The sequence below is a fragment of the Macrobrachium nipponense genome, chromosome 20 (genome assembly GCF_015104395.2).
Source record: "Macrobrachium nipponense isolate FS-2020 chromosome 20, ASM1510439v2, whole genome shotgun sequence".
Taxonomy (NCBI): Eukaryota; Metazoa; Arthropoda; class Malacostraca; order Decapoda; family Palaemonidae; genus Macrobrachium; species Macrobrachium nipponense.
Window position 1 is genome coordinate 72,241,611 of NC_061089.1, and position 25,767 is coordinate 72,267,377.

The window sequence follows — 25,767 nt, forward strand, 5'->3', positions numbered from 1 at the left end:
GCCCACGGAAAGGGCCACAGCAATTATTGATTGCAGATATAACGACAAAAGACCAAATAAAGTAATGCATTAACACTGTCAAGTACTTACTTTGTTTCGAAAGGCCCCCAAAACCAGAAATCCAGTGCTTAGAAAACCAACAAGAAATACTCCGTCGGCAACAAATGGTGACTTGTATTACCTCGTCAAAAACTTTCGTATAAAGTAATTTTTATCAATTCCAAATTTTTAAATAAAGTATAGTCTTTATAAAATGTTAGTGATTACATATCACCTCTAATATTTAGTGTGGTCTGTTCTATTTTTTTTAACTACATTAATATGCAATACATTGCAACTACTGCGGGAAATGGGGTGTATCCGAAACCCATTTAAAGACTCTGCCTTCGGTGGCCTAACTATAAATTTCGGAATTCAGAACACTTTTGTATTAATACAGTTGTATAATACAGATACAACTCGTATTTGAGGGAAAATATTTTATCAGATTAACTGTAATTTGGATCACTAAGTAATTATCTGAAAAATAACGATGCTATTCGGACGTGTTACATTCAGTCGATTAGAAACAGGCAGATTTAAAGGGGGAAAAAGGAATAGAGTACCCATGCAATTACGTCGAGCTTATAATTTGTCAAGTACATTAAAAGCGTCATTTGTTTACGTTCAGTGCAACTGTTGGTTATTATTCACACAAAGACTGTTATAATAATTACTAAACTTACATAAATGCAAATTTATCGAAGTTCTGCATGGTAAGAAGCAATTGTGTGTTGCATAAGGTAAGACTCTTGGTAAAAGACGGCAAAAAACCTATGCTTACTCTCTGTTAGTCTTTAAGGAGGTTTACACTTGTCCAACAATGGTTTCTATTTCAGAAAGGCACAGAAACAAATGTCCACAGAATATCTATACTTTTATTCCTGCCACCTCCACAAATCGAGGTGATGTAATGAAATTATCTTAGTGACAGGTGAGAAAACTTACGGCTCTTCGTCCACGTCAGCTGTCCTGTGAACAGATCTGAAACTAACAGTGAAGTCTACTGGTTCCTCTTACGAAAGCATATAGAATGCAGTGGAAAAATATTTTAAGTCCAGTATGATAGACGTTAAGAAACTTTTATTGGGAAAAATATGAATTAACGTTAACTATAAAAAAAAAAACTCGGTTTTTTTCCATCTGTCCACCCGCCAGTGGTGTTTCGTATGGTAACACTGCGTCCCGGGCTTTAGATAGTTACATTCAACTTACATTCAACAATAATAACAATATCCTATTACGAATATTAACGGTGTAATTCGCATACAGTAAATTATTAAAACACTTTTCAGTTGCAAATGTACACCTAGATATCCTTTTATTTACCTAAAACTTACACATAGCAAGTGTTGCCATACGCAAACACCACAGGCAGGTGGACAGATGGAAAAAAAAAAATATATAGGTCTAGTTACTTTGCATTTCTGCTCACAGCGCGCGCGCAGTTAATGCGTTCCAACAATACCTTCATTCACATAATGCAGAGAATTAAAAGTTACAGTACTGGCATTTAAATCTCTTTAATAATAATAATAATAATAATGATAATAATAATAATAATAATAATAACTAAATTAGCAATACTGTCTTATTTTTCACTCTTTTTCAATGGATTTTTCCTCAAAACAAGTTTAAAAACACAAAATATTTGAGAACTATTATAAATATTTGGGGTGTGCTTTACTCGGTGCGCGGGAGGAGAAATAAGACTCAAGTGAAGCGCAGATTTTGTTTTATTAATTTTAAAGTTTATAAAAATGTTACTTGCCTCGCTTTTCACTAGGGAGAGTATCGTTACAGTGATATTATATATATATATATATATATATATATATATATATATATATATATATATATATATATGTGTGTGTGTGTGTGTGTGTATATATTGTATCTTGTAAATAAGTTTAAGTCGATTTTATATGTATGTATATATCAAACACTAGCATCTTGTTTTAAGAATGTTATAGACAGAACTTGTATACCACAAAGGTGTCCGTGTTCAAACACACTAATATATATATATATATATATATATATATATATATATATATATATATATATATATATATTCACTCTTTTGTAATGCAAGTTCATCTTCATTTTCACCAAGAATTTTATTTTTACAGGGGAGTATTTTGTACCCTTACAATCCATAAATATGCTATAAAAATTACATAAGAAATAAAGAAATGTTTGTACATTTCCATGAGTATGTTGATACAGGCAGGTCGCCCGAATTTCTGTAACTCCTTAAAAATGCAAATTTGTAATCAGTTTCAGAGAAGGAATAATTTGTGGCATTAACCTATACCATTCACTGCCTATTACCTTGGTATATATCGTACGTACCTGTTTATAAGTTTCTGACTCACATTGGGATCGAACCCCGGTCTCTCAGATGAAAGACCAAGGCGCTACCAGTTGACCCACACGTCCGTGTTTATAATAACTTAGTCGCATGTGTATGCATATGTTTACAAACAGACATGCAAATTCTCCTAACAGACTGCTTTCAATACTGGAAGATGTTATGAATATGGAGTTCTCTCCAGCCATTTTTTCGAGTTTAGATAAACATCAATTTACAGAGATATATAATCTACAAATGCTGATACTAACTGTGCCTGCGGCACATCTGCAATACATGTGAGTCTTCAGCTTTCAATGGAACTGGGTCTGAATTCTATTTATTCATGTATGATGTCTTACATCGTGTATGTGATGAAGGTATACATGGTAGATATATGGCGAAATTTACACACTTGTACAGTACGTAATATGCACAGATGCTCAAGCACACGTAAGGTTAATTATCCATCTGCATATGTGCGCACACACGAACTTTGTATACACACACGTATATATATATATATATATATATATATACATATATATATATTATATATATATATATATATATATATATATATATATATATACATACCCAAGTATATAAGCATAAACATACATGAGTGTTCACACAAGAATTACAAACTTTTAAAAAAGCAATTATACATAAAATAAAGGCAAAGAGCGTGCACATGCATATTCATACATATATATATATATATATATATATATATATATATATATATATATATATATATATATATATAATATATTTCCATTAAATCAGCATGTAATCATTGACTAACCTTACAGACAAGCCTGGCACATATATACAGGCATTTAATCAAAATCTTCAAGTATACAGGTTTCCTCTCTCTCAGTAACCTAGCAGGCAATGAAAATATACTTTTATCAAGAATAGACTAATTACATAAGGTTATTTGTAAATATGCGCTGTGTCCCAGAAAAACATCTGATGCATCATGGAATATGTTTCTGAGGACTTTCATTCCTTACCCAATAAATATATGACGAAGAAAACACTTAAAAATATATTTTTTTTCTATATAATCGTGTTTCCTTTAGCCTCAAGATTGACTGTTGTAGTTATTTGGTAGGGCAGTGACTACAAGATTCGTTAATTTATTGATTTTATTCCTATGTACCTAATTATCTACTTATTACTTGATATATCTATATTATTTTCCCTTTTCTTGTGGTAGCTACAATCGTGCTATATTTCAACGGCAAAAATATATATATAAAATGGCTTCATTATATGAGAATTCGGTCATTATTTCATTTGTTTAAATTATAAGTCACATCTGCTATGCAGACACACCACCATATTATATCTCTTCGTTGCAGTATTTTAGTAATTATTCTTATATAAAATACATTTAAAGAGGTTCAGCCTCTTATATTTAGCAATCAGCTTAAAACTATGGATGCTTTGACTTGACAGTGAGATAAGGCAAACTCCTAAAATATATAGATGGCGTTCGTATCAGTGAAAAACAGAATCCCATCGAGATCCGCAATGACTTGGTGAATTAGAAAAGGCCATCTGGTGAGAGAGTCTTTCCCTACATAAATGCTATTTGATGAATCTGATCTTTCTAGAGTGACCCCCTAAGGGTTTTAACCCGGTATGTAGCCACCTTTGCGGCGAGAGAACATAAAGAAAAAAACATTAGTTCTAGATAACAGTTGCAAATAGTTAAGTCTAGTTGATTTAGAGGGAAAATGGGCGGTTTCCGTTTCACTTTTAAATGCTCATTGAAGGCACTCGTTTAAGAAGGTGAGAAGATTCAGACGTCCTCCTATGTTCTTTTGAACGAGGGAGTACCCAGGGGCGCCGAGGGGAAGAAGGACGAAGGGAGTTCCTGAGTGGAGGAGGCGATCTTCGACCTCCTAAAGCAGAAGTTGGCCAGGCTGTGGACTGGCAGGACGCTTTCACATTCAGCCTTAGGAGGAAAAAATAAATAAATAATGATAATAATGGGAATTTCAATTGTTAAAGTATACCTTTCTCTGAAATAAACAAGAAAATGGCCTTGGTTTGTCTACTTTGCAAGGCGTCTTATATAAGACACCCCCCAAAAAATCTATATAATCAGGAAAGCATTTGACATCAAGTAGGTAAAAGACACTTTTTAAAAATTTGCGTTAAAACCGTAAAATTGTTTGACTCCTATATAAAAAATAAAATAAAACATTTGACCAAATACCTTGCAATAAAGCATGAATATAATTTACGGAAAAAAAACCACAACTTGACCAGATATCTTACAATAATAAAAGAAGAAGAAGAAAATATTACCATATGGAACCAAGGGTGTTCCAGGACCCCTTGGAGGCCAAGCCGTTCTTCAGGATTCAGGAGAAGGACCTCGTGGATGAGGTCGCAGGCCTCTTGAGTGACGGTGTTGAAGTACTCCACGGGGTAACAGACGTCCCCTGTGATGATTCTCTTGCAAGTGGCTTCCACCGAGATACCCAGAAATGGGGATTTGCCGCTGGAGGGTGAGAGGGTAGGCTAATAATAATAATAACGCTATTCCATCTTATAGGGCCGTATGCATATGATGAATGTTGTTAAATTGCCAAGATAAAAAAGTTATATCAGTTACTTTAACAATACCAATAATAATAATATACTCTTATTTATGGCCTCGTGCATATGCAGAAAGTATTACAAGTGATGGTACCAAATACGTTAAGATAAAGAAGTAATAATAATAATAATAACAATAATAATAATAATAATAATAATAATAATAATAATAATAATAATAATAATAATAATAATAATAAAATTCCTTTGATAAAGATGATACACTCGAAGCTCAGGACACAACAGGAACATATCTTAGCATAGAAACCTACGTAATGATAGCAACACTGTATTATTGCCATTGTCTACTTTCTAGTGTTTTATCATTCTCAGCGCCTAAACTCTCAAGACTTGAAGTAAAATGTTGTATATTGGAGGAAAAATATAGAAATCAACGTTAGTAACGTTAGATTAGATCATTTCAAATTTCGCTGATCTAATAAACAAAAAATACGTAAGATTTCCTTCACCCTCTGAGCCACCACAAGCTCACCTGACTAGAACATAAATGAGGACGCCGAGACTCCAGCAGTCTGCTTCCGTCCCAACCGGCCGTCTCGTAATGAGTTCGGGAGCCATGAATTCTGGAGACCCAACGATCACCGGAGGGAAATCTGGAGGGACGCGCAGCTTGCAAGTCGAGCGGGAGTTCGTACTTATAGCTGGTGAATGGTCCTCCTCAGCGGACGCTTCGTTAAACACCTCGCTTTCTTCCAGATGCCTCGCGCCGCCGAAATCGATGAGACGAATGACGGTCTTTGAGACGTCCGGACACTCGCTGAGCATGTTGCCGTGGTCGGAGGTTTTGAGGATGTCCACCAGCAGGTTCTCGGGCTGTGAGAAAGGGACGGGAGCTCAGATATTGGGCTAAGGAAGAGTTTCTTTAAGGACCACGGCTTTGACGGTTCGCTGTGGCAAAACGATGTCGAAGGCTATATGTCATTAAATATACTGCTTGATGGACTAGGTGACAGTTTTTTTTTATTGATACAGTTCCGCATTGAAAGATATGGCTTAGTTAACTTATTTAGCAGAGGTCAAAAGCGTAATTTTAAACTATTCTCCACTTTAAATGAGTAAATATATAGGTTCTTGGTAATTTATAGGTCTATGGAAATGAAATTTTTTCGCAGTCACTTTTCTTTTGCCGTCTTTATAATGTAAGAAAAATACATATAGTTATTCTAAGCTGATAAAACATGAAGTACGTACGTGTACGACTACCAGGAGAGAGAGAGAGAGAGAGAGAGAGAGGTGACCTTCACGCCTAAAGTGACCAAGAAAAGGGCGTGGCTCAAGCGTATATTACGTTTACATAGCAACAATGTTTCACCTCGTCGAGATAAAAGGTTATTACGGAAGCGAGTTGGAATAGTTAATGACCTGGAGCGTTGGCGACTCAGATCGCTGGTGTTAATCGTAGAGGGAGGCTCCTTTCAACAACTCAGGGAGGAATGAGATAGCTAAACACATTCAGTTGATGATTTTGCAATGCAAAATGGATTTATGATGCCATCAGATTCGAATTTTGATTTAATTAACCAGTCAGCATGACCCAAACCAAAACTGACTCTAGAACCATATATCATCCAAGTTTTAACTAACAATCTGAATTAATTGATTATGACTTATTTATTAACGAATTAACCTTTTGATTCCATTAAGACAGAAATCAGGATTTCCGTTCTTTGTCGGTGGCCGCTTTAGCACCTAGGACTAGGCTACAAGGCCAGAGACTCCCTTTGTTATACTTTATTGATTTTCCTTTAATGCCTCCTAAGGCGGGAAGGGAAGAAGAAGAAGAACGTTGACATCATCAGTGACCAGTCCTTTTTCTGTCTTCAGCCGGGCAAGATCTGTCCCTTTGTGCTCCTGATCTCTTATGTGGTGGCAGCAGTCATCTTTATTATTTCAAACATTCTAGACAAACTTACGTAGTAAACTACTACCGTTTTACTGAAATTCTTCTGGGAGCTTTATGCTTAATTCCCACTTTTGGAATATATAGAATTTTGGCCCAAGGCCAAGCGCTGGGACCTGTGAGGTCATTCAGTCCTGAAAGGGAAATTGATAGTCGAAAGGTTTTAGCGTAACAGGAAAAAAATCTCGCAGTTGCACTATGGAACAATTGTTAGGAGAGAGTGGAAATTAAGATGGAAGAGAGAGAGTATGAACAGAGGTTCTGTAAAAGGAATGAAAGGGGTTGTAGCTAGCGGCCGAAAGGACACTGCAAAGAACCTTCAGTAACGCCCACGGCGCATAGCATGAGGTGCACTGACGGCACTATCCTCCTACATAGGGAATTCCCATTTTTCGTAATTCTCTTTCTACTGTTCGAACAGTAAAATCTCGGAGCAGATATACTACAAGCAAGAAGATAGGGCGTTAAAACCAATTATCAAAATCAATATTTACTTTCAGAGTATGTTGATGACCACAGGTGTATAAACTACTGCTTTCCCTACCGACTCTAGTATATAAAACGCAAAATCACTAGACTGTACAATTCAAATGATTTACCACAGTCTTTTAACTTTGAAAAAATATATTCCTACATCGTCCTACGTAATCTTTAACGCTTTTTAACGTTTGATTAAACGATATACAAGTCAAATCGTCTAAAATGCAGTTTTTTAAGCAACGTGAGACTATAGAAACGATCGTAATCACCTTGAGATCGAGAAAAGCGACGCGGTGATCATGTAGATACTGGAGAGCTTCCACAACCTGGACCAGCAGCAAAGCAATTTCAGACTCCGTCGTTTCCTCCCGGGTGAATATCCAGTCTAAGAGGGGCAGACCCATCACCCTAATAAAATGAAGTTTAAATAGGTTAAATGAGAAACATCACTTTTTCCAGCGGAATTGGATGCAAAATGAAGAGATTTTACGAATATATATTGTTTGTTACTTGCTGTTGCTTGATGATCAGGTTAAAAAGGCTCGAATTTAAAAATAGTCTATACACACACACACACACATATATATCTATATAATATATATATATATACTATATATATATATATATATGCTTAGAAAAATCACAGTAGATGCACGTGACTTCATTAAATAAGCGAATACCACAAGAAAATGATAGAAATCCAAGCGCTTTCGTCTTTACTAAGACATTGTAAAGACGAAAGCGCTTGGATTTCTGACTATCATTTTCCTGTGGTATTCGCTTATATACATATATATAATATATATAAAATCCTTTTTGGAATCACAGAATCAGGGAGAACAACATCGTACCAGAATCAGCCTTAGTACGAAATAGAATGTTCCAAGATATTCCAAGATTCTTATTTACATAATATTATCACACAATCATTTTGTTACAAATAGCGATTGATATCCTCAGATCAGATCAGAATTTCGAAAAAAAAAGGCAACTAACAACTAGTGATGACCACTCACAGTTCAGTGATGAAGATGTCAAACTTAGCCGTTGCCGTGTAGAGGGCGTGGGGCCTCACCAACGCCGGGTGACGAAGGCGACGCAGGAGGAGAAACTCCACCTCCGTCAGGCGCTGGTCCTGTCGTCCTCGACGGACGAATTTGGCGGCAAATTCCCGTTTGTCGCGCATGCGCATGCACCGCTTGACCACGCTGGTGAAAGAGATAGAGAGAGAGAGGCGGGAACAAATAACAGACGATGATGTTTGTATGTTTTATCTGTTGTCTATTCAATTTTTCAGGGTATGGACGATTAGAAAGTTATAATTCACGAGAGAGCCTTATATTCTGATCATTCACTTTATTCACATAAGTGAATGAATGGAACTTTGAACCTTGAAAAATTAATAAATTGAAGTTTGCAAAGGACTTCAAGAATGGATGAGTGGCCATTAGTCATATGAGACAGATAAGCCACCGGCGTCTGTGTGTGTGTGTGTGTGTATGTATGTATGTGTGCGTGTGAAAAGTTTAAAAAATACAATACATTTGTTTCAAAGTGTAGAACATATTATGAAATTATATAGTAATATTTTATTCCTTAAGCACTCCCATATATAAAGTATCTATTATCAGAGTGTATATAATACGAATATATTGCAAGGAATGTGCATGCATGTCCCGCTATAATAATAATAATAATAATAAATAATGCTGAAATCGAAAACAAGTTGGTCAAAATTTTTCTAATAATAATAATAATAATAATAATAATAATAATAATAATAATAATAATAATAATAATAATAATAATAATAATAATAATGAACTAAGGAACCTCCGTAACGAGGCTATAATATTGACAATTAAAAGCCACAGTGGTGTTAAAAATATATAATTTTTAACATTGTACAAAAATATAATTTTAACACTGCTGTGGCTTTTAATTGTCAATAATAATAATAATAATAATAATAATAATAATAATAATAATAATAATAATATAATAATAATAATGCTGAAATTGAAAGCAAGTGGGTCAATATTTTTCAAATAATAATAATAATAATAATAATAATAATAATAATAATAATAATAATAATAATAATAATAATAATATAATAATGGAATTGAAAGCAAAAGGTAAAAAAATTCTCAGAGCGCCGAATTAGAAACCAATAAGCGTCAAGCTCTTTGGTTACTTATTCTGAATCTGCCCAGCATCTCCACAGGGAGGCGAAGGTTTCACTGCGTCTCGCGTGCTTGTTTGTTTGTTTATATGTTGTCTGTTCACCTGTTTGCTTGTCTGTGTGTCTGTCTGTCTGCTGAAAAATATTCCTCAAAAAATTCATGAGACAGTTTGTCGTGAATTTCGGAAAGGATGTTGACTATATAAAAGATGAATCCATTCCTTTTTGTCCGTCTTTCTGTCTGTTTGTCTGTCGTTTGCGTGTCCGTTCACTTGTTTGTTTGTAGTATGTCTGTCTGGTAAAGACATTGCTAAAAATCAGACAGTTTGTCATGAATTTCACAACGAATGCTGACAGTAGATATATGACGAATCCACCGTCTTTTTGTCCTAATATTCCTTGCTCCCTAATTCCTTTCTGTCTGTCTGTCTGTCGGTCATCGAATATGTATTACAGACGGCTAGAAAAACCGTCCACATCTGGAAGGAGTAAGGGGGGAGGGGGGCCTCTCCGACAAAGACTGAGTGTGCTATTCATCAACCCTGTTTTCAGGCATCGCCTGACCTGCATTCTTAATGGAAAATAACAGGTGTGGGCGCCTCAGTGGCGTGGTCGGTTTGGTCTTGGACTACCACCTCGGTGGCCGCCAGTTCGATTCCCGGGCATTCCACTGAGGCGTCAGAGATGTGTATTTCTGGTGATAGAAGTTCACTCTCGACGTGGTTCGAAAGTCACGTACTAAAGCCGTTGGTCCCGTTGCTGAATAACCACTGGTTCCATGCAACGCAAAACACCATACAAACAAACAAACAAATAACAGGTGTAGCGTTCTGCTGTAATTTGGACAAGACTTAGCTACACTTTAAGATCAGTAAATTTGACCTGTTCCTTTCAAAATCGATGGATCTCATTTATACGTATATACCTAGGCTGCTATTTGTATTCTTATCAAAACTTTGTTCAATCAAATTAGACACTGTTCTATTTCTCTCCAACACGTTATAGTAAAATAGTTTATATTTTCCCAGCTGTCCAGTTAATAGCATAATTATTGTTCCCTTACCCCTACAAAATTCACAAAGTTATCTTGTGTGCAATTATAAATTGTTTTTTAATACTTTTTACTTTATACATTTCTTTTACGCTTTATAGCTATTTCAGCGATCTACCAATTTGACCCGAATAGAATTGGTCACGTGCGATTTGATAAAAACATCTTTTTGCATCGTCAGGAGAATTCCCAGTAAGTGCTTCGTCACCGCATGACAGTTCTCAAGTGGCATATTTCTTTTAGCGCTCTCTTTTTTACTTTCTAATATTTGTTTCTTTAGCTTTCTCTTTTTCCCTTCCAAATGTTTATGTCGACGGTTATGAATAAACCTGAATATATTTCTTTCGAACCTTTTTTCTTCACCACCTAGATTTATAATGAAGAAACTAAACTTTTTATAGAAGTTCACGTGAAAACATATATATATATATATATATATAGATATATATATATATATATATTATATATATATTACATACATCAATTCGTTTATATATGTATTCATTTATCAATATATCTATTATTTATTTATTCATTTATTTTTGAAATTGACAGGTTTAGCATTTTAGAAGAATTTCGGTTTGAAAAAAACCTGTGAAGATTTATCGATTCATCTACTTATCTACCCACTTATATATATCTGTTTAATTAATAGTTTATTTACCCATCTATTCATTCTTGAAATGGACAGGGATTAGAATTACAGAAGAATCTGTTTGTCTTTATACCTTCGTCTTCGTTTTCCGAGTCTTGAATCAATAAAAGCAATCGTTGCCTTTTATAGGACGAACGAGTAGGTCCCCTCCCGATGCTCTTGAACACTATGTTTGAAGTTTGAACTTCTCTCTCCCTCTGTCTGTCGTCTGTCTGTCTCTCTCTCTCTCTCTCTCTCTCTCTCTCTCTCTCTCTCTTGGGTAAAGAAAACCGATCTGCAATCGGTGTCTGCATGAGCCAATTTGAATATTGTCACCTGATACCACCATCATTATATCTATATATATATTTAAAATGTATAGTAAATATGATCGCTGTAAATATATGCATATATTCATAAATGTGTGCGTGAGTGTTTGTATATATATGATATATATATATATATATATATATATATATAATACATACCATACATACATACATACTATACATACATATATATATATATATATATATATATATATATATATATATATCATATATATATATATATATATATATATATATATATATATATACGTGTTATGACTCCCAAAAAGACAACACAAAACTGAGTTACAGCATTCATAATCTAACTAATTCCAACTAATAGCATCGCGTAAGAACCCCCTATGCAGAAAAACATAAAATGTTGTATACATTTACAAAACCGGTTCAACAACAGCAGTTTAACATCTATTTAAATAGTATGTCATTCATCTTCATCTTGCATTATGTTATTAACTGTATACAGGTCAATGTGTAACACACGCAGCTCTGTCCCAGTCCCAGTAAAGTATTTTTATATAGTGGTTTCATAAGAAAAAAAAAAAGCTTCATTTGCATACCATCTTCTACATCTAAACTCACGAATTTTGTCACCTGTTCTACTTTCTCAAGTTGAAAATTCTACCATACACTAAGTAACACTATGCTCCATAAAACTATTAGTCTTCTTTACCACTTTTACCCCTCTGCAAAAGGATCATTAAACTTTAATTAAACCTCCAAGTCATCATTATGAACTTCTCCCTCATCCAGACATACCTTACACATCCTAGTCAGCCACTCAATCACACATTAACCACCGTACCACGGCATCTCACTTGTAATTCTTCAGCCGAAACACATGCCAAACAGTGGCTGTCCGCCAGCACTGTTAAACATACACTAACTCTCCCTATATATATATATATATATATATATATATATATATATATATATGTGTGTGTGTGTGTGTGGTGTGTGTGTGTGTGTTGTGTGTGGTTAGTATTGTCACTTCGTCAGTCTAAGTTCTATAAATATAGTCTTAAACTTTTCACACCAAACAAGTTCAAGACAAAATCCTTATCTCCCATGTTAACTTGACTAATATTCTAGAGACATAAATATTAAACATCAAGAATTAAATCCGACAAACATGGTTTAGTAAATGTCAAGCTCTTATAGAGGAATAAAAGAAGAACATAAAAAACTGAAGGTTAGGATGACGACGAAGTCTTACCTGAACCGGCCTTTGCCCAGGTCATGCATGACTGAATACTTTTGTTGAAAGGCCGATTGCCACTTGACTTTTTCTTGGGGACCGTAGGGGCAGCTGGTGCTCTCGTCCCCAGCTAATCTGCCGCCATCGCCATTCTCGTCCCCTTCGTTATCATCTTCTTCTGTGTCGTACTCCTCCTTACGGTCCCCATTTACAGTCGTATCCTCCTCCTCCTCTTCTTCTTCTTCTTCCTCAACCGTGTCTGCAAATGTCCAGGGCGAGAGGATTTGGAATTAAATCACGCATTTTGAGAATGTCATCTGATTTATGGGTGGTAGGTATTCGATTTCCAAAAAACTATGTGAGTGTGTTGCAAGGCAAGAGAAATAGAATTAAAAGTTCCAATTACAATAGTAAGTCGTTTCCAGTATGCTCATGGGTACAGGAGAGGGGTGAAAGAGAATGAAAGAGAGAAAATGAGTCTAGTGCACCGTGTGACTTCCACATCTACACTGGAACGAGATGGGGGAGCAGTTGACTGTCCTACTTTCCCGTCAGGTTTCCAGCGGAAGAATGGCATAGGGTGAATTTTGGCTTCAGGTGTTTAGCTGGCATCTTGGCAACCTCGGGCCGGCGAGTGGCACTCCTGGTAACAACAAGGAAGAGATAAAACCGCCAACGCACTACGTAAGCACACGCAGATGGTCTGCCAGCGAGAGAGTAAGAGCGTGAAATGGCTACCTTACAGAGTGACTTTAGACCTAGTACGACGACCTTCGATCGAAACTTAATCTATTTGATGTGTTTGGACAACTCGAGAGACACTCCCAGTCGTCACAACGGGTTCTGCTGAATCTGTTCAATGAAAGTTATACAACTGTTTTCACTCGGGGGGTGACAATGCGAATGCTGTACCGGGCGACAGGTTACATATGACCTGGGGATAACATTGGTTATGTATTAAATGGAAGACTTCTAAAGCATGTTTCGCTAATAAATCTGGTGTGATTGGGTACCTCATTAGCAAAAAGAAAAAAAAAAGATCTGCAAAAGGTCAATGCTCAGACTACATACCAAAGTATTTTGAGAGAGAGAGAGAGAGAGAGAGAGAGAGAGAGAGAGAGAGAGAGAGAGAGAGAGAGAGAGAGACTCGCAGTACCTGAAAAGAAAAACTGATGGCACAAAACAACTATGAAGTAGTCACGTTCAAGGTTCTTTTTGGTAGGGACGTAATTGGATCCAAGTAGAGTTGTTAAACAGGGAGCGCTCGTTTAATCTGGTCCTGACATAAAGCTCTCGTTCTCATGCATCCCACCAGGACTCTCTCTCTCTCTCTCTCTCTCTCTCTCTCTCTCTGCCCTTTTGTGTTTTGTTTGTTTGTCCCGTGGGCGTGCTCTATTAGAATTTAAATATCGCGAAGTGAATCCCACATACTTTTCAGAAGTCTTCCACCGAAGAACCAGTCGTTCTTCAAACGCTCATTGTCGTGACATTTTCTTCCAGTTTTTGTGAGCATGCGTGTTCGAAGGGCAATTTTAAGAGATTATTTGTTTTGTATTTACGTTCTGCGTTTGTTGGGAAAGGGGTCAAGGCGTTTGTTTTCCAGATAAAGACGAAACAACTTTCTGCTTTTTGCTTGTCTCTCTGCATGTAGAAGAGTGAAGAGTTTTAAACTTGGAATCGACCGAAGCTTTATGACTCAATCGTACTAATCATTCCTTTACGTCTCTCTCTCTCTCTCTCTCTCTCTCTCTCACACACACACACATACACACACACACACACACACACACACGAACTCACAAAAGCGATTTTATCACCATGTTTTTTGCTCTCTCGTAAAGGTTCTGCTTCGTGTTAGTAGTCTTATCATTACGTGTCATGTCGCTCGAAAAACCGCCTCGTAGGGTCGACGTGCCTTGACCTCTTATCTTATTCGTGTCCACCTTTGGCTTTCCTTGTCCCCGTGACCTTCTTCGCAATCGCTCACATAAAATGTTCTGGCTTCAGACGTTTTAACCTGCTTTCTAATATGTGGTTTACGCGTGCGCTGTGGCCCATTAAATTTGTTTGGAGCGCTAGTTCATTGCATTTGCCTAGATCTATCTATCTGTTTCAGACTGCGTTGCCATGTGCCTTACGTGTTTGTATGTTTGTGAATATGCTTATAAAAATGTTTGCTAGCGCATTTATTCATATATTACCATTTAAACACTAATGATTCTGGTTCAGTTCTCGGTTAAAGCAAACAGATCAACTTTAAAGAACCAGTTTGTTGTTGCGTACTAACATAGTGCGTGTGTTAGTGTGCTTGATTGTGTGTGTGTGTGTGTGTGTGAGAGAGAGAGAGAGAGAGAGAGAGAGAGAGAGATTTCATGCAGGTTCTGTTGCGCAGACAACACAACAGAATTTTGTTTTGCATCGTTTCAACTTTGCGTAGCCTAAAGTTAACACTCTAGGCCAAATCACGGCCGTTTAATTTGGTTGAGTGACCTTTGCTAATGAGTAAGCATCCGACTGAGTCACCATTAGTGAAAGGTAAACTTGTGGGAGTATATTAGAGGCGACCGTCTCTTGATATGTTACTTGTGAGTGGGTGAAATATGCATGACTTTCACAGATGAAATATATTTCCTTTGGGTAGTTATAAAAGAATATGGAATGGCGCGAGCCTGGTAAAATTTGTTCTAAAAATAAATGAATAAATAAAAAGTGACGGGCACCTACGCTAAGCATCATAGTACTGGTCAAAAAAAATTTCATAGGCCTATGCGCACTGACTTGTAATCAACAGAACATAATGACGAACAATTATTATCTGAATTAAATCTGTTTGGGACTGTTTTTGTAAAAGAATTCAAGGCACACGCACACACAAATATATAAAATACTCCAAACACCACGGCAACAACACCACACCACACAACACACCACACAACACACATATATATATATATATAATATATATATATTTAAAATTAATTTTAAATATATATGTATATATATATATATGTTATAGTGTGGCACAGTGTTGTTATTCCAAAAGGCAATAACTTATAACTTTTAAAGAACTTAAAGAAAAAGGCACGAAACGGATAATGATTTTTCTTAGAGAACGGAGTATCACGTTACCCGATCCCAAAACGATTAGGCGTTAGCCCACAGGCATCTGGTCTGCATCTCCCAGGCATCTTCGAGAAATTGCTGGAAATCCAACCGTATTACCAGCCTCATCTCCCGAAGATTAATTAAGTGACTCTCTGGCGCGGCCCGACATTTGTGACACCCTCAAACGTCGGAGAATTAATGTAAGGTGGACCTTCTCAAGAGCCTTATGTTTAATATAACCAAGGGAAATTCAAGGCTTCCTTGTTCCAAAGGTGGATCGTGTGAAAATCTAAGCCCCACCCTTTCCAAGATGGACCTATGGACTTCGACGAATCAAGAAGCAGAGCCAGATATTGAGGTCACCCCAGGAATGTGTATCAACGAATGACCTATGAGGTTACCAAAGGGATACACCCCCAAGAAGCCAGGACATCAAGCAGGAGGCGTTACCTTATTTAGAGTCTACGAATCACTGTAGAAAATTTGACAGGAAGGCGGGTTTGTTTAATGTCCGTAGCCACTAAGACACAAGAAGTCTTTCAGAAGTTACCACACCCAGTCAAAATCCCAAAATCCAAAGGCGGTGCTAAGAAGATATCATCCTAATAAAAAGGCCAGACAGAGAGAGAGGGAGGCAGAAAAAGGAACAGAGAAGAAAACGACAGAGTGGAGAAAAGGGGGGAGAGCACGAGTGAAGAACAGACGAGTGGTGCAGCAGCCGAACAGAAAGAAGAAGAAGACACAGAGTCCAGCGAAGAAGAACAAGTACAAAGTGTGGTGTGCAAGTCTATAGACAGTGAAAAGTGACAATCAGTACTCAGTGAAATTCCCTCGTGCCTATAGACTCAAAATTGCAACAAGTGCCTTTCAAAGAATTAAGTTTTATCAGTCCAAGAGCCCAGAAGGTGGAAGGTTTATATATAGAACCCCTAGCGAACAATAAACATATAGAAGGTCTCACGACTATTTAATTTCTCTTCCTTATAACCTTTTTAACTAATTCCAGATTAAGAACATTCAGCAAGGTAAGAAAAATTTATATATGTCTTATTCCCCAAAGTACAGCCTCCAAGTCGGCGCACGTTACCTTAGAGCTGTGGGATCAAGATGTACAACGCATTAGTCCAAGAAACTCGAAATGTTTACATGGTAGAAGGAGATAGCGATACAAAGGTATCACTCAGCTGGAAACGGCTCACAAGAGAGGAATAAAAGGAAGTTTAGACACAGGAACCCGACAGAGACGTCGATTTACCTTTGGCCCAAATTCATAAAACGCCAAGTACCATACAAGTACACAAGCAACTCTCATAAAGGCTTTGATGGGATATAAGCCCAGATACCTGATACATGGCTGAATCAGCCAATAGAGCCTACTTACTCTGAAGACATTATGAAGATAAGAATCAGAAACTTTAATGTATGTAATTCACAAGCGATTACACAAAAATTTGGAAGAAGTACAGAAGAATATGATGAACACGCATCAAGTAAGGCTAAACGCAGTAGATTAAAAGATAGGCTACAAAGTCTATATTAAGAAGGAAGTAAGAAGTGGTATTAGTTATAAGTTAGCCACTAATTCACAGGACCATACAAGGTCGAAGATGTACAAGAGACAAGATAAAGGTGAAAAGGACGAATGATCGAATACCTTTTGCATATGTTTAATCATTCGAAGAAGAAGGCCTTCGGGCAGATAAAGATAAAGATAAGGTCAAGAGAAGACAAAGTTGCTGAAATCCTGAAGCGACTGAAGTCGGAAGAAAAGTCAGAAGAAAAGTCAGAAGCAAAGTCGGAAGAAAAGACGGAAGAAATTTCAGAAGAAAGTCCTAAGCATAGCCTAAGGTAAAGAAAAATCACTTTTCAGTGAAGGACAAGAACTAAAACCCAGTACCAGGGTAAAGTCAGAAGAATTAAGAGAGGAAGAACTCCATGTGACTGGAGAAGCCAGAAGAAGTCCCAGAAGAAGGACTAGGTATAATCTAAGAATTAGAAGATTCACTTTTAGTGAAAAAAAAGGACAAACCCATTGATTCATCTTATTATTCTCATGTATTCATTTATTTTCTTATTGCTCAGTTTACCTTCACGGGTCGACTTAGGAATAATTTTTTTATTTGTTGCATTTCTTACTTTAATTAGTTGGTTTGTAGCAAAATTTCGGGGTTATGCACGCTAACTTCGAACTTAGTTTTTTTTTGAGTTGAAGGGGAATATTTAAATGATAAGGGTACGAAATTAACGGTTCATTGCGTAGTATAAGAATTTCAAGAAGTTTATCGAGTTTAACTGTTCCATAAGAACACCTTTAGAATTGAAAGAATAAAGATGAAATGGTTAAGATAGATATTAAGTGATTTTAAGATAAGGGAATTCGTTTCAGAAATGATTAAGATTTTGAAGGGGTAATTAATACACTTACTTTGCTCAATCCTTAAGATGTTGATTGATGAGAACTTACTAACAAGATAGTAATTGATGAGAACTTACTAACAAGATATTGATTGGTAAAAACTTACTAAACGTTATCACAGTAGAAGAGACCTACAAGTATTAACCACTAACCAGTTCCTTTAACCAAGTTGCCAATTTTGTTTTAGTATCAAGCAGTAAAGTTATAAGGTTTAATGTACAAGGTTACTCAGAATTACAGTAAGAAGGTTCAATGAATATTTGCATGAACACAATACACTATATCAGTAGGAAGTCAAGGACACACTTTTTATTGCATACAAATACACAAGGATATTATCTCCCAGGACTTGTCCCAAGTAGCAGATCACAGCAAATAAGAAGTCATCAAGTGTCGTCAACGAAGAACGAAATTTATTTTTTTTCCATAAAGAAAGACGATATCCACCTAGATAGAATAGGACAGAGGACTGTACCAATCATATACTGTAAACTTGGATAGTTATAATTTTTTTGCTTCTACCATGCATTTTTTATAACTTATGTGACTTAAGGTTTATGTTTAACTTTCAGTTTTCTTGTTTTTGGTGATTTATTTATGTTTGCATTCAGTTCATGTTTCTTAATGTGATTTACTCATATTTGAATTCAGTTTGATGATTCTTTTAATATTACTAAATCAAGGATTTGTTTATGTTTATATTCATCTTTAATGTCTTTTAACGTTACTTAAGGATTTGTTCATATTTATATTTAGTTTTTGATGTTTCTCTGAATGTTACTTGCTCAAGAATTTATTCATGTTTACATTCAATTTTGATTGTTGCCCTTAACGTTACTTAATCAAGGATTTGCTCATGTTTACATTCACTTTTGATGTTTTTTAAGTTAAAGATTCAATATGATTTCCAAGAAGCATAAGTTAGGAGTCCTCTTGTAGGTATAATATTTACTTCAGCTTAGTTAACGCTGTCGGAGACAGCTAGATAGTGGGCCGAGACTGTTATAGTGTGGCACAGTGTTGTTATTCCAAAAGGCAATAACTTATAACTTTTAAAGAACTTAAAGAAAAAGGCACAAAACGGATAATGATTTTTCTTAGAGAACTGAGTATCACGTTACCTGATCCCAAAACGATTAGGCGTTAGCCCACAGGCATCTGGTCTGCATCTCCCAGGCATCTTCGAGAAATTGGAATCCAACCTATTACGCCTCATCTCCGAAGATTAAGTGACTCTCTGGCGCACCTGACATTTGTGACACCTCTAGCGTCGGAGAATTAATGTAAGGTGGACCTTCTCAAGAGCCTTCTGTTTAATATAACCAAGGGAAATTCAAGGCTTCCTTGTTTCAAAGGTGGATCGTGTGAAAATCTAAGCCCCACCCTTTCCAAGATAGACCTATGGACTTCGACGAATCAAGAAGCAGAGCCAGATATTGAGGTCACCCCAGGAATGTGTATCAACGAATGACCTATGAGGTTACCAAAGGGATACACACCCAAGAAGCCAGGACATCAAGCAGGAGGCGTTACCTTATTTAGAGTCTACAAATCACTGTAGAAAATTTGACAGGAAGGCGGGTTTGTTTAATGTCCATAGCCACTAAGACACAAGAAGTCTTCCAGAAGTTACCACACCCAGTCAAAATCCCAAAATCCAAAGGCGGTGCTAAGAAGATATCATCCTAATAAAAAGGCCAGACAGAGAGAGAGGGAGGCAGAAAAAGGAACAGAGAAGAAAACGACAGAGTGGAGAAAAGGGGGGAGAGCACGAGTGAAGAACAGACGAGTGGTGCAGCAGCTGAACAGATAGAAGAAGAAGACACAGAGTCCAGCGAAGAAGAACAAGTACAAAGTGTGGTGTGCAAGTCTATAGACAGTGAAAAGTGACAATCAGTACTCAGTGAAATTCCCTCGTGCCTATAGACTCGAAATTGCAACAAGTGCCTTTCAAAGAATTAAGTTTTATCAGTCCAAGAGCCCAGAAGGTGGAAGGTTTATACATAGAACCCCTAGCGAACAATAAACATATAGAAGGTCTCACAACTATTTAATTTCTCTTCCTTATAACCTTTTTAACTAATTCCAGATTAAGAACATTCAGCAAGGTAAGAAAAATTTATATATGTCTTATTCCCCAAAGTACAGCCTCCAAGTCGGCGCACGTTACCTTAGAGCTGTGTGCAAAGAGTAAGTACCACCACACACATATATATATATATATTATATATATAAAATATATATATATATATATATATATATATATATATATATGGATATATATATATATATATATATATATGTATATATATATATATATATATATATATATATATATATATATATATATATATATATATCATATATATATATATATATATATAATATATATATACATGTGTGTGTGGTGGTACTTACTCTTCGCACACAGCTCTAAGGTAACGTGCGCCGACTTGGAGGCTGTAATAGTATATATTATACATATATATATATTAGTATATATATATTACTTAGATATTTATATTTTATATTAATATATAAATAATATATATATATATATATATATAGATATATATATAAACGAAACAATTTACTGTATTCAACCAACAGCAAAAGAACCAGTGTCAACTGGTGTGAGTGTGTGTGTGTGGAAAGCTAACCGCGTAGCTATCACAACATGAAAACCAATATCATCATCTTTATAGTCGAGAATTGGACAGCTAATTTTCTGTAAATACCTTTTTAGAAGTTAACGAAATCCTTTTTGGGCCAAAAGGTCACGCTTCCTAGACAGAGCAGTGAACAGATAAAAAAAAAATGAAAGACAAGAATCACGAATTTAGACCATACCTTTAATGGAATCTGCAACTATAGTCATCATGTACAAAGCTACAGGGGATATAATGTAAAGAAATCTTAAAACACTTATCTCATAATGAATAAATAAGATGCAACAGACATTTAACGAAACAGAATCGCTACTGGAAGAATGAGAAATGACCGGAGAGAGAAAATACGTATGTATACATGGGAGGGTACCAATAGGGTGTTGCCAGATAGCGCCATGAAAATTTAAGCTCTTAATTGCCCGAGGTCATCATTATAATCGATATTTACGTTATATCGCGTTACATCAAATAGTCACCGTATCGTGACCGTTTAAACAAACATCCATTATCAAATGGTCCTCCTGAATTGCTGGTATCGTGCTGTCCACTATACTTTAAGAAGAGGATAACATTCTAGAACAATATTTACCGTCTATTTATAGACAGATACGAAGATCACCGTTAATGTATTTCGTTTTAATTTTTCATAGATGCTGAAAAATGTTTTTTTTATTATTATTCCGCTGTTGCATTTTGTACAACTTAGATAACTAATGAAAAAATAAATTCATCACACACTGTAACACACATGTGAAATAAAATGACGTGACCACAGAGCTGTTGAACTTCATAAAAAAAAACATACACAAACATGCTTAGGATTTTACATTCCTGATTTTGGTAGTAGTCTAAACCACAGAAAATATTTCACAATGTTAATGATTAAACTTGCAGATTGCACATGGGTAAATTCTTGCTAATTCAACATCTGTCAACGTAGATGCTACACATCGAGAACACGTAGAGTTTCTTGGGTCTAGGTCTAGGTTTCAATGCGACGTAAATCTAGGGATTCTGAAATTCGTTTGGCCTCGCCAAAGCCAACACTAGTCTAGAATTATTGGAGTATTCCATTGATATGATAAGTAAAGCTTGATTTATCCAAAAAGTAAGTTAAAAAAAATATAAATACATCACGAACGTTCATTTAGAGGTCATGAATATTTGAGGGAATACGTGATAAAGCAAATAAAAGACTTGGGGGCTTTCATTGGGAATGGCAAGTAGATGTTTTTATATTTTGAAACTAATTTTGGATAAAAGAAGCTTTACTTATCAGTTATCACATCAATGGAGTACTCCAATAATACTAGACAAGTGTTGTCTTTGGCGATGCAAAACGAATTTCAGAATCCCTAGATTTACGTCGCATTGAAACCTAGACCTAGACCCAAGAAACTCTACGTACAGTGATGCTCAATCTCATGCGATTTGACTCCATAGGATTTCGTTCAAATTCACTTACTGGCAACCTAGCATGCTCCATATTTATCTACTATTTCAATGCGAAAACGCGATTTTTGCGTACAATAGGGCCATAATATGTTTCATAAGAGTGAAATCTGTCATATATTTAAAAATTGTAAGAAAATATCACATGTTGCCAAATTTCAGAAAAACTCTTACGAAACATTTTCAAAACTTTCGTTCACTCATTGCTGAAGCATTTGACCAAAACGAAGTCGCCATCAAACTTCAGTTCAAATGTTAAATAAATAAATAAATAAAAAACGAAATAAATTTTCGTAACATTAATAATGCTTCCAAAGCAAACATAAAATTTGAAATAGTTCTATTTGATTGCTTTTACTCTCAACGCTGAAAAAATGTAAATATGTATATACAGAAGTAGAATGCGCCCACCTATAGCAACGTGTGAGGATATGACAATCAGAGGACAGGAACTCAAGCAAGTTGAGAAGTTGGTTTACTTGGGAAGTGTGGTAACAGCAGACGGGAGGCAAATTGAAGATATACAAAGAAGAAAACTAGGAGCAGCAAGAGCTTTTGAGGTTCTGAGAAAAAACGTTTGGTCAAGGCATGAAATCAGCTTGAGAACTAAGATGAGAATATTCAATGCAGTAGTACTACCAATCCTGATGTATGGCTCGTCCACCTGGGCACTGACCAGAACAGAGGAGAAAAGGTTGGATGCTTTTGAGATGAAGCTGCTGAGAAGGATACTTGGCATTAAATGGGATGATTATGTTAGAAATGAAGACATCAGGGTGAGATTGAGGCAAAGGCCAGTCAGTACCAGGTTGAAGAGGGGAAGGCTGAAATGGTTTGGACATGTTGAGAGGATGGATGGGAATAGAGACCCCAGGAGAGCACTGAGAGCAGAATAAATAGGAAGAAGACCGCTGGGTAGACCAAGAACGAGGTGGATAGACATAATTGTCAGGGATCTTGAGGATGAAATCCAAAACTTAGAGGAAGCAAGGGAAATGGCTCGGGATAGAGACAGATGGAGAGGAACTGTATCAGCCTTATGCCACTGGCCAGTGGCGGGAAGATAAAGTAAGTAAGTGGGGGAAGCATGTGTGAGTATCATTAGTGTCGGTGCAACAACAGCCACCTGGTATTTAAGTAGGTATGCAATGAGTAGAGACCATCAAATTATCTTGAAAACATTTACTTTATATATGTTAAAGGAATATTTGGATTTTCATACATAATTGTTCGTTATCTTTCTTAAATATTTCAAAAATTATAGCATATTAGCAAATATTCGCCTATTTGTCAAAGCCAAGATATTATTCCTAGGCCTAGGTGTTAGATTTCTTTACTTTACACTTAACATTCATATCTCTATATTAACAATTTCTGGCCAGAAAGCAAATGAGGTTATCTACACATTCTTGCACTTCAAGTTAACTTATGAAAGAAAAAATTATACACCAAAAGCAGAAGGACTTTTAAGAAAATAATATCGTAAACCAGTTGAAAAACAAGTGTTCCATACTTATGATATTTCGATTAATAGTCATCTTCACCATATAACCAAAATCATTAGCATCTTTTTTTCTTCAAAGAACAGGTAATCTCTACAAATAAAAAACATTAGTAAAGATTACATCTCTGAAAGCTTAGATTATTTTCTAGGCCTATAAATCATTTTGCAACATACAGGGAGCTTAAACACAACCTGAAACTTCAACATTCAAAGAAAACTGGTAGTAATTCATATTCCTCAAAGAACAGGTAATCTCTACAAATAAATTAATTAGTAAGAGATTACATCTCTGATGGGTTAGATTATTTTTTTAGGCCTATAAAAAATTTTCCAACATACAGGCAGCTTAAACGCAGCCGAACTCTTCAACATTAAAATAAAACTTGTTTTAATTCATATTCCTACTTTGAAATTGTTGTTATGACTGTTAAGCTTATTAGGTTCACTGTCATAATTCTGCAGACGTGGTTATGTTGACCAGTCCGAGGAGCATGTTAAGTGTGCTTTAATTGCTGGCACCGCTAACCTTATCACACCGTACTTTGAACTAAGCAACGTAAAGATAAAAAAGAAATAAAAAAATCGATTCAAATCCCACAAATTAAGAATTATACCGATGCATAAAAGGGATCATATCTATTTAACCTTAAGGAAAATAAGGCTAGCTCTGAATTCGCAAACTTTTCGACATGAATGACATTACAAAATTTAATATAAAAAGAAAAGTAATAGCACTACTTGGCAACGTCACGTTGAGTCTGAGAATATGGACGATACAAAAAGAATCATGTCGCATGAGATTTGAGACCCACTGTATTTAGACTATGCCAAAATCAGGTATGTAACATGTTAAGCAGCCTGTTCACGTAACTTAATATTTACCCTGTTTATTCAGATACATGCATTCTAACTCGTGGTAATTTTTGGGGGGACGGGTTTTGGTGGCCAAGGTGGATGTTCGTAGGGTTAAATTTATTTATTTAATAAATTACCCTTCATGGCAATACCTACTTATCGTATACTGACAATTGCTTAGTAGGCCTGACTTTTCACTTAGCCTAGTATTTTAGCCTAGCCCTATCGTATTTTTTTATTTTTATTTGGTCCAATATATTTCCCTAGACTCAAACAACTAGCTATTAAGGTATATTTATGCAGGTCACTGTACATTTATCATCTGTCATGTAAAAATCCCACACCTACTGTCCTTCCTACCCCATACCCATCCACTTAGTCTATCCCTTTTCCCATACACAAACCTACCTCATTCCAACACCCACAAACTTGCCACATTTCTTCAGTGGTATTGTTTTACTTCAGGCCTAAACCGCTATTGCAATTTGGAATCTTGAATTATAATTTTCATTAGGCTTACCTAGCCTCGCCTATATTTAAATGCGCCTTCAAATGATTCTGGCATTCTTATCATAAGCAAATGAGTGCTTTCAGAGATGGTGGACCCCACCTTAACCAATGTCTTACAGTTGGGCTAGCTCAGTGTGTAAGTGGGTTTTTTTTTTCGGGGTGTTGGGGTGTGGGCGCGGGTGTGGAACATAAAACTATTGAAATACACCGAACTTAATCCCAGTGGTAGGGTAAATGACCGAACGGCGACACAGCGGCCACCTCTCTCGGAACGCGGTCACTTCCCGGAAAAGCGCTTGAATTACCTAGGTATGCCATTATTTCGTAATTTAGGAAAAGACACTTCAAAAGGAACCTAGAGGTCTCGGTGTGCTGCCAGAGTGGTCCACAACTCTTGACTGATGCTCATGGCAGCGAATTCAAGTACTT

General features: G+C 36.1%; 1 protein-coding gene and 1 long non-coding RNA gene across 3 annotated transcripts in view; one reads left to right on the plus strand and one right to left on the minus strand.

Moving 5' to 3' along the window:
• Positions 1 to 3,149: 3,149 nt before the first annotated feature.
• The window catches only part of LOC135195050 (kalirin-like), a 1,052,038-nt gene continuing 1,029,420 nt past the window's right edge, over positions 3,150 to 25,767 (minus strand). The window contains 6 exon segments of the mRNA XM_064221390.1: positions 3,150 to 4,361; positions 4,718 to 4,913; positions 5,505 to 5,845; positions 7,682 to 7,820; positions 8,429 to 8,620; positions 12,846 to 13,086. Coding sequence (XP_064077460.1) covers positions 4,218 to 4,361; positions 4,718 to 4,913; positions 5,505 to 5,845; positions 7,682 to 7,820; positions 8,429 to 8,620; positions 12,846 to 13,086 — 1,253 coding nt within the window. The 3' untranslated portion in view covers positions 3,150 to 4,217.
• LOC135195054 (uncharacterized) overlaps positions 24,604 to 25,767 on the plus strand; it is a 30,035-nt gene continuing 28,871 nt past the window's right edge. The window contains exon 1 of one of the 2 annotated variants that reach the window (XR_010310059.1): positions 24,604 to 24,810. This is a non-coding gene — a long non-coding RNA (uncharacterized LOC135195054). The remainder of the gene's footprint in view (positions 24,811 to 25,767) is intronic. The other variant, XR_010310058.1, reaches the window with a different exon arrangement.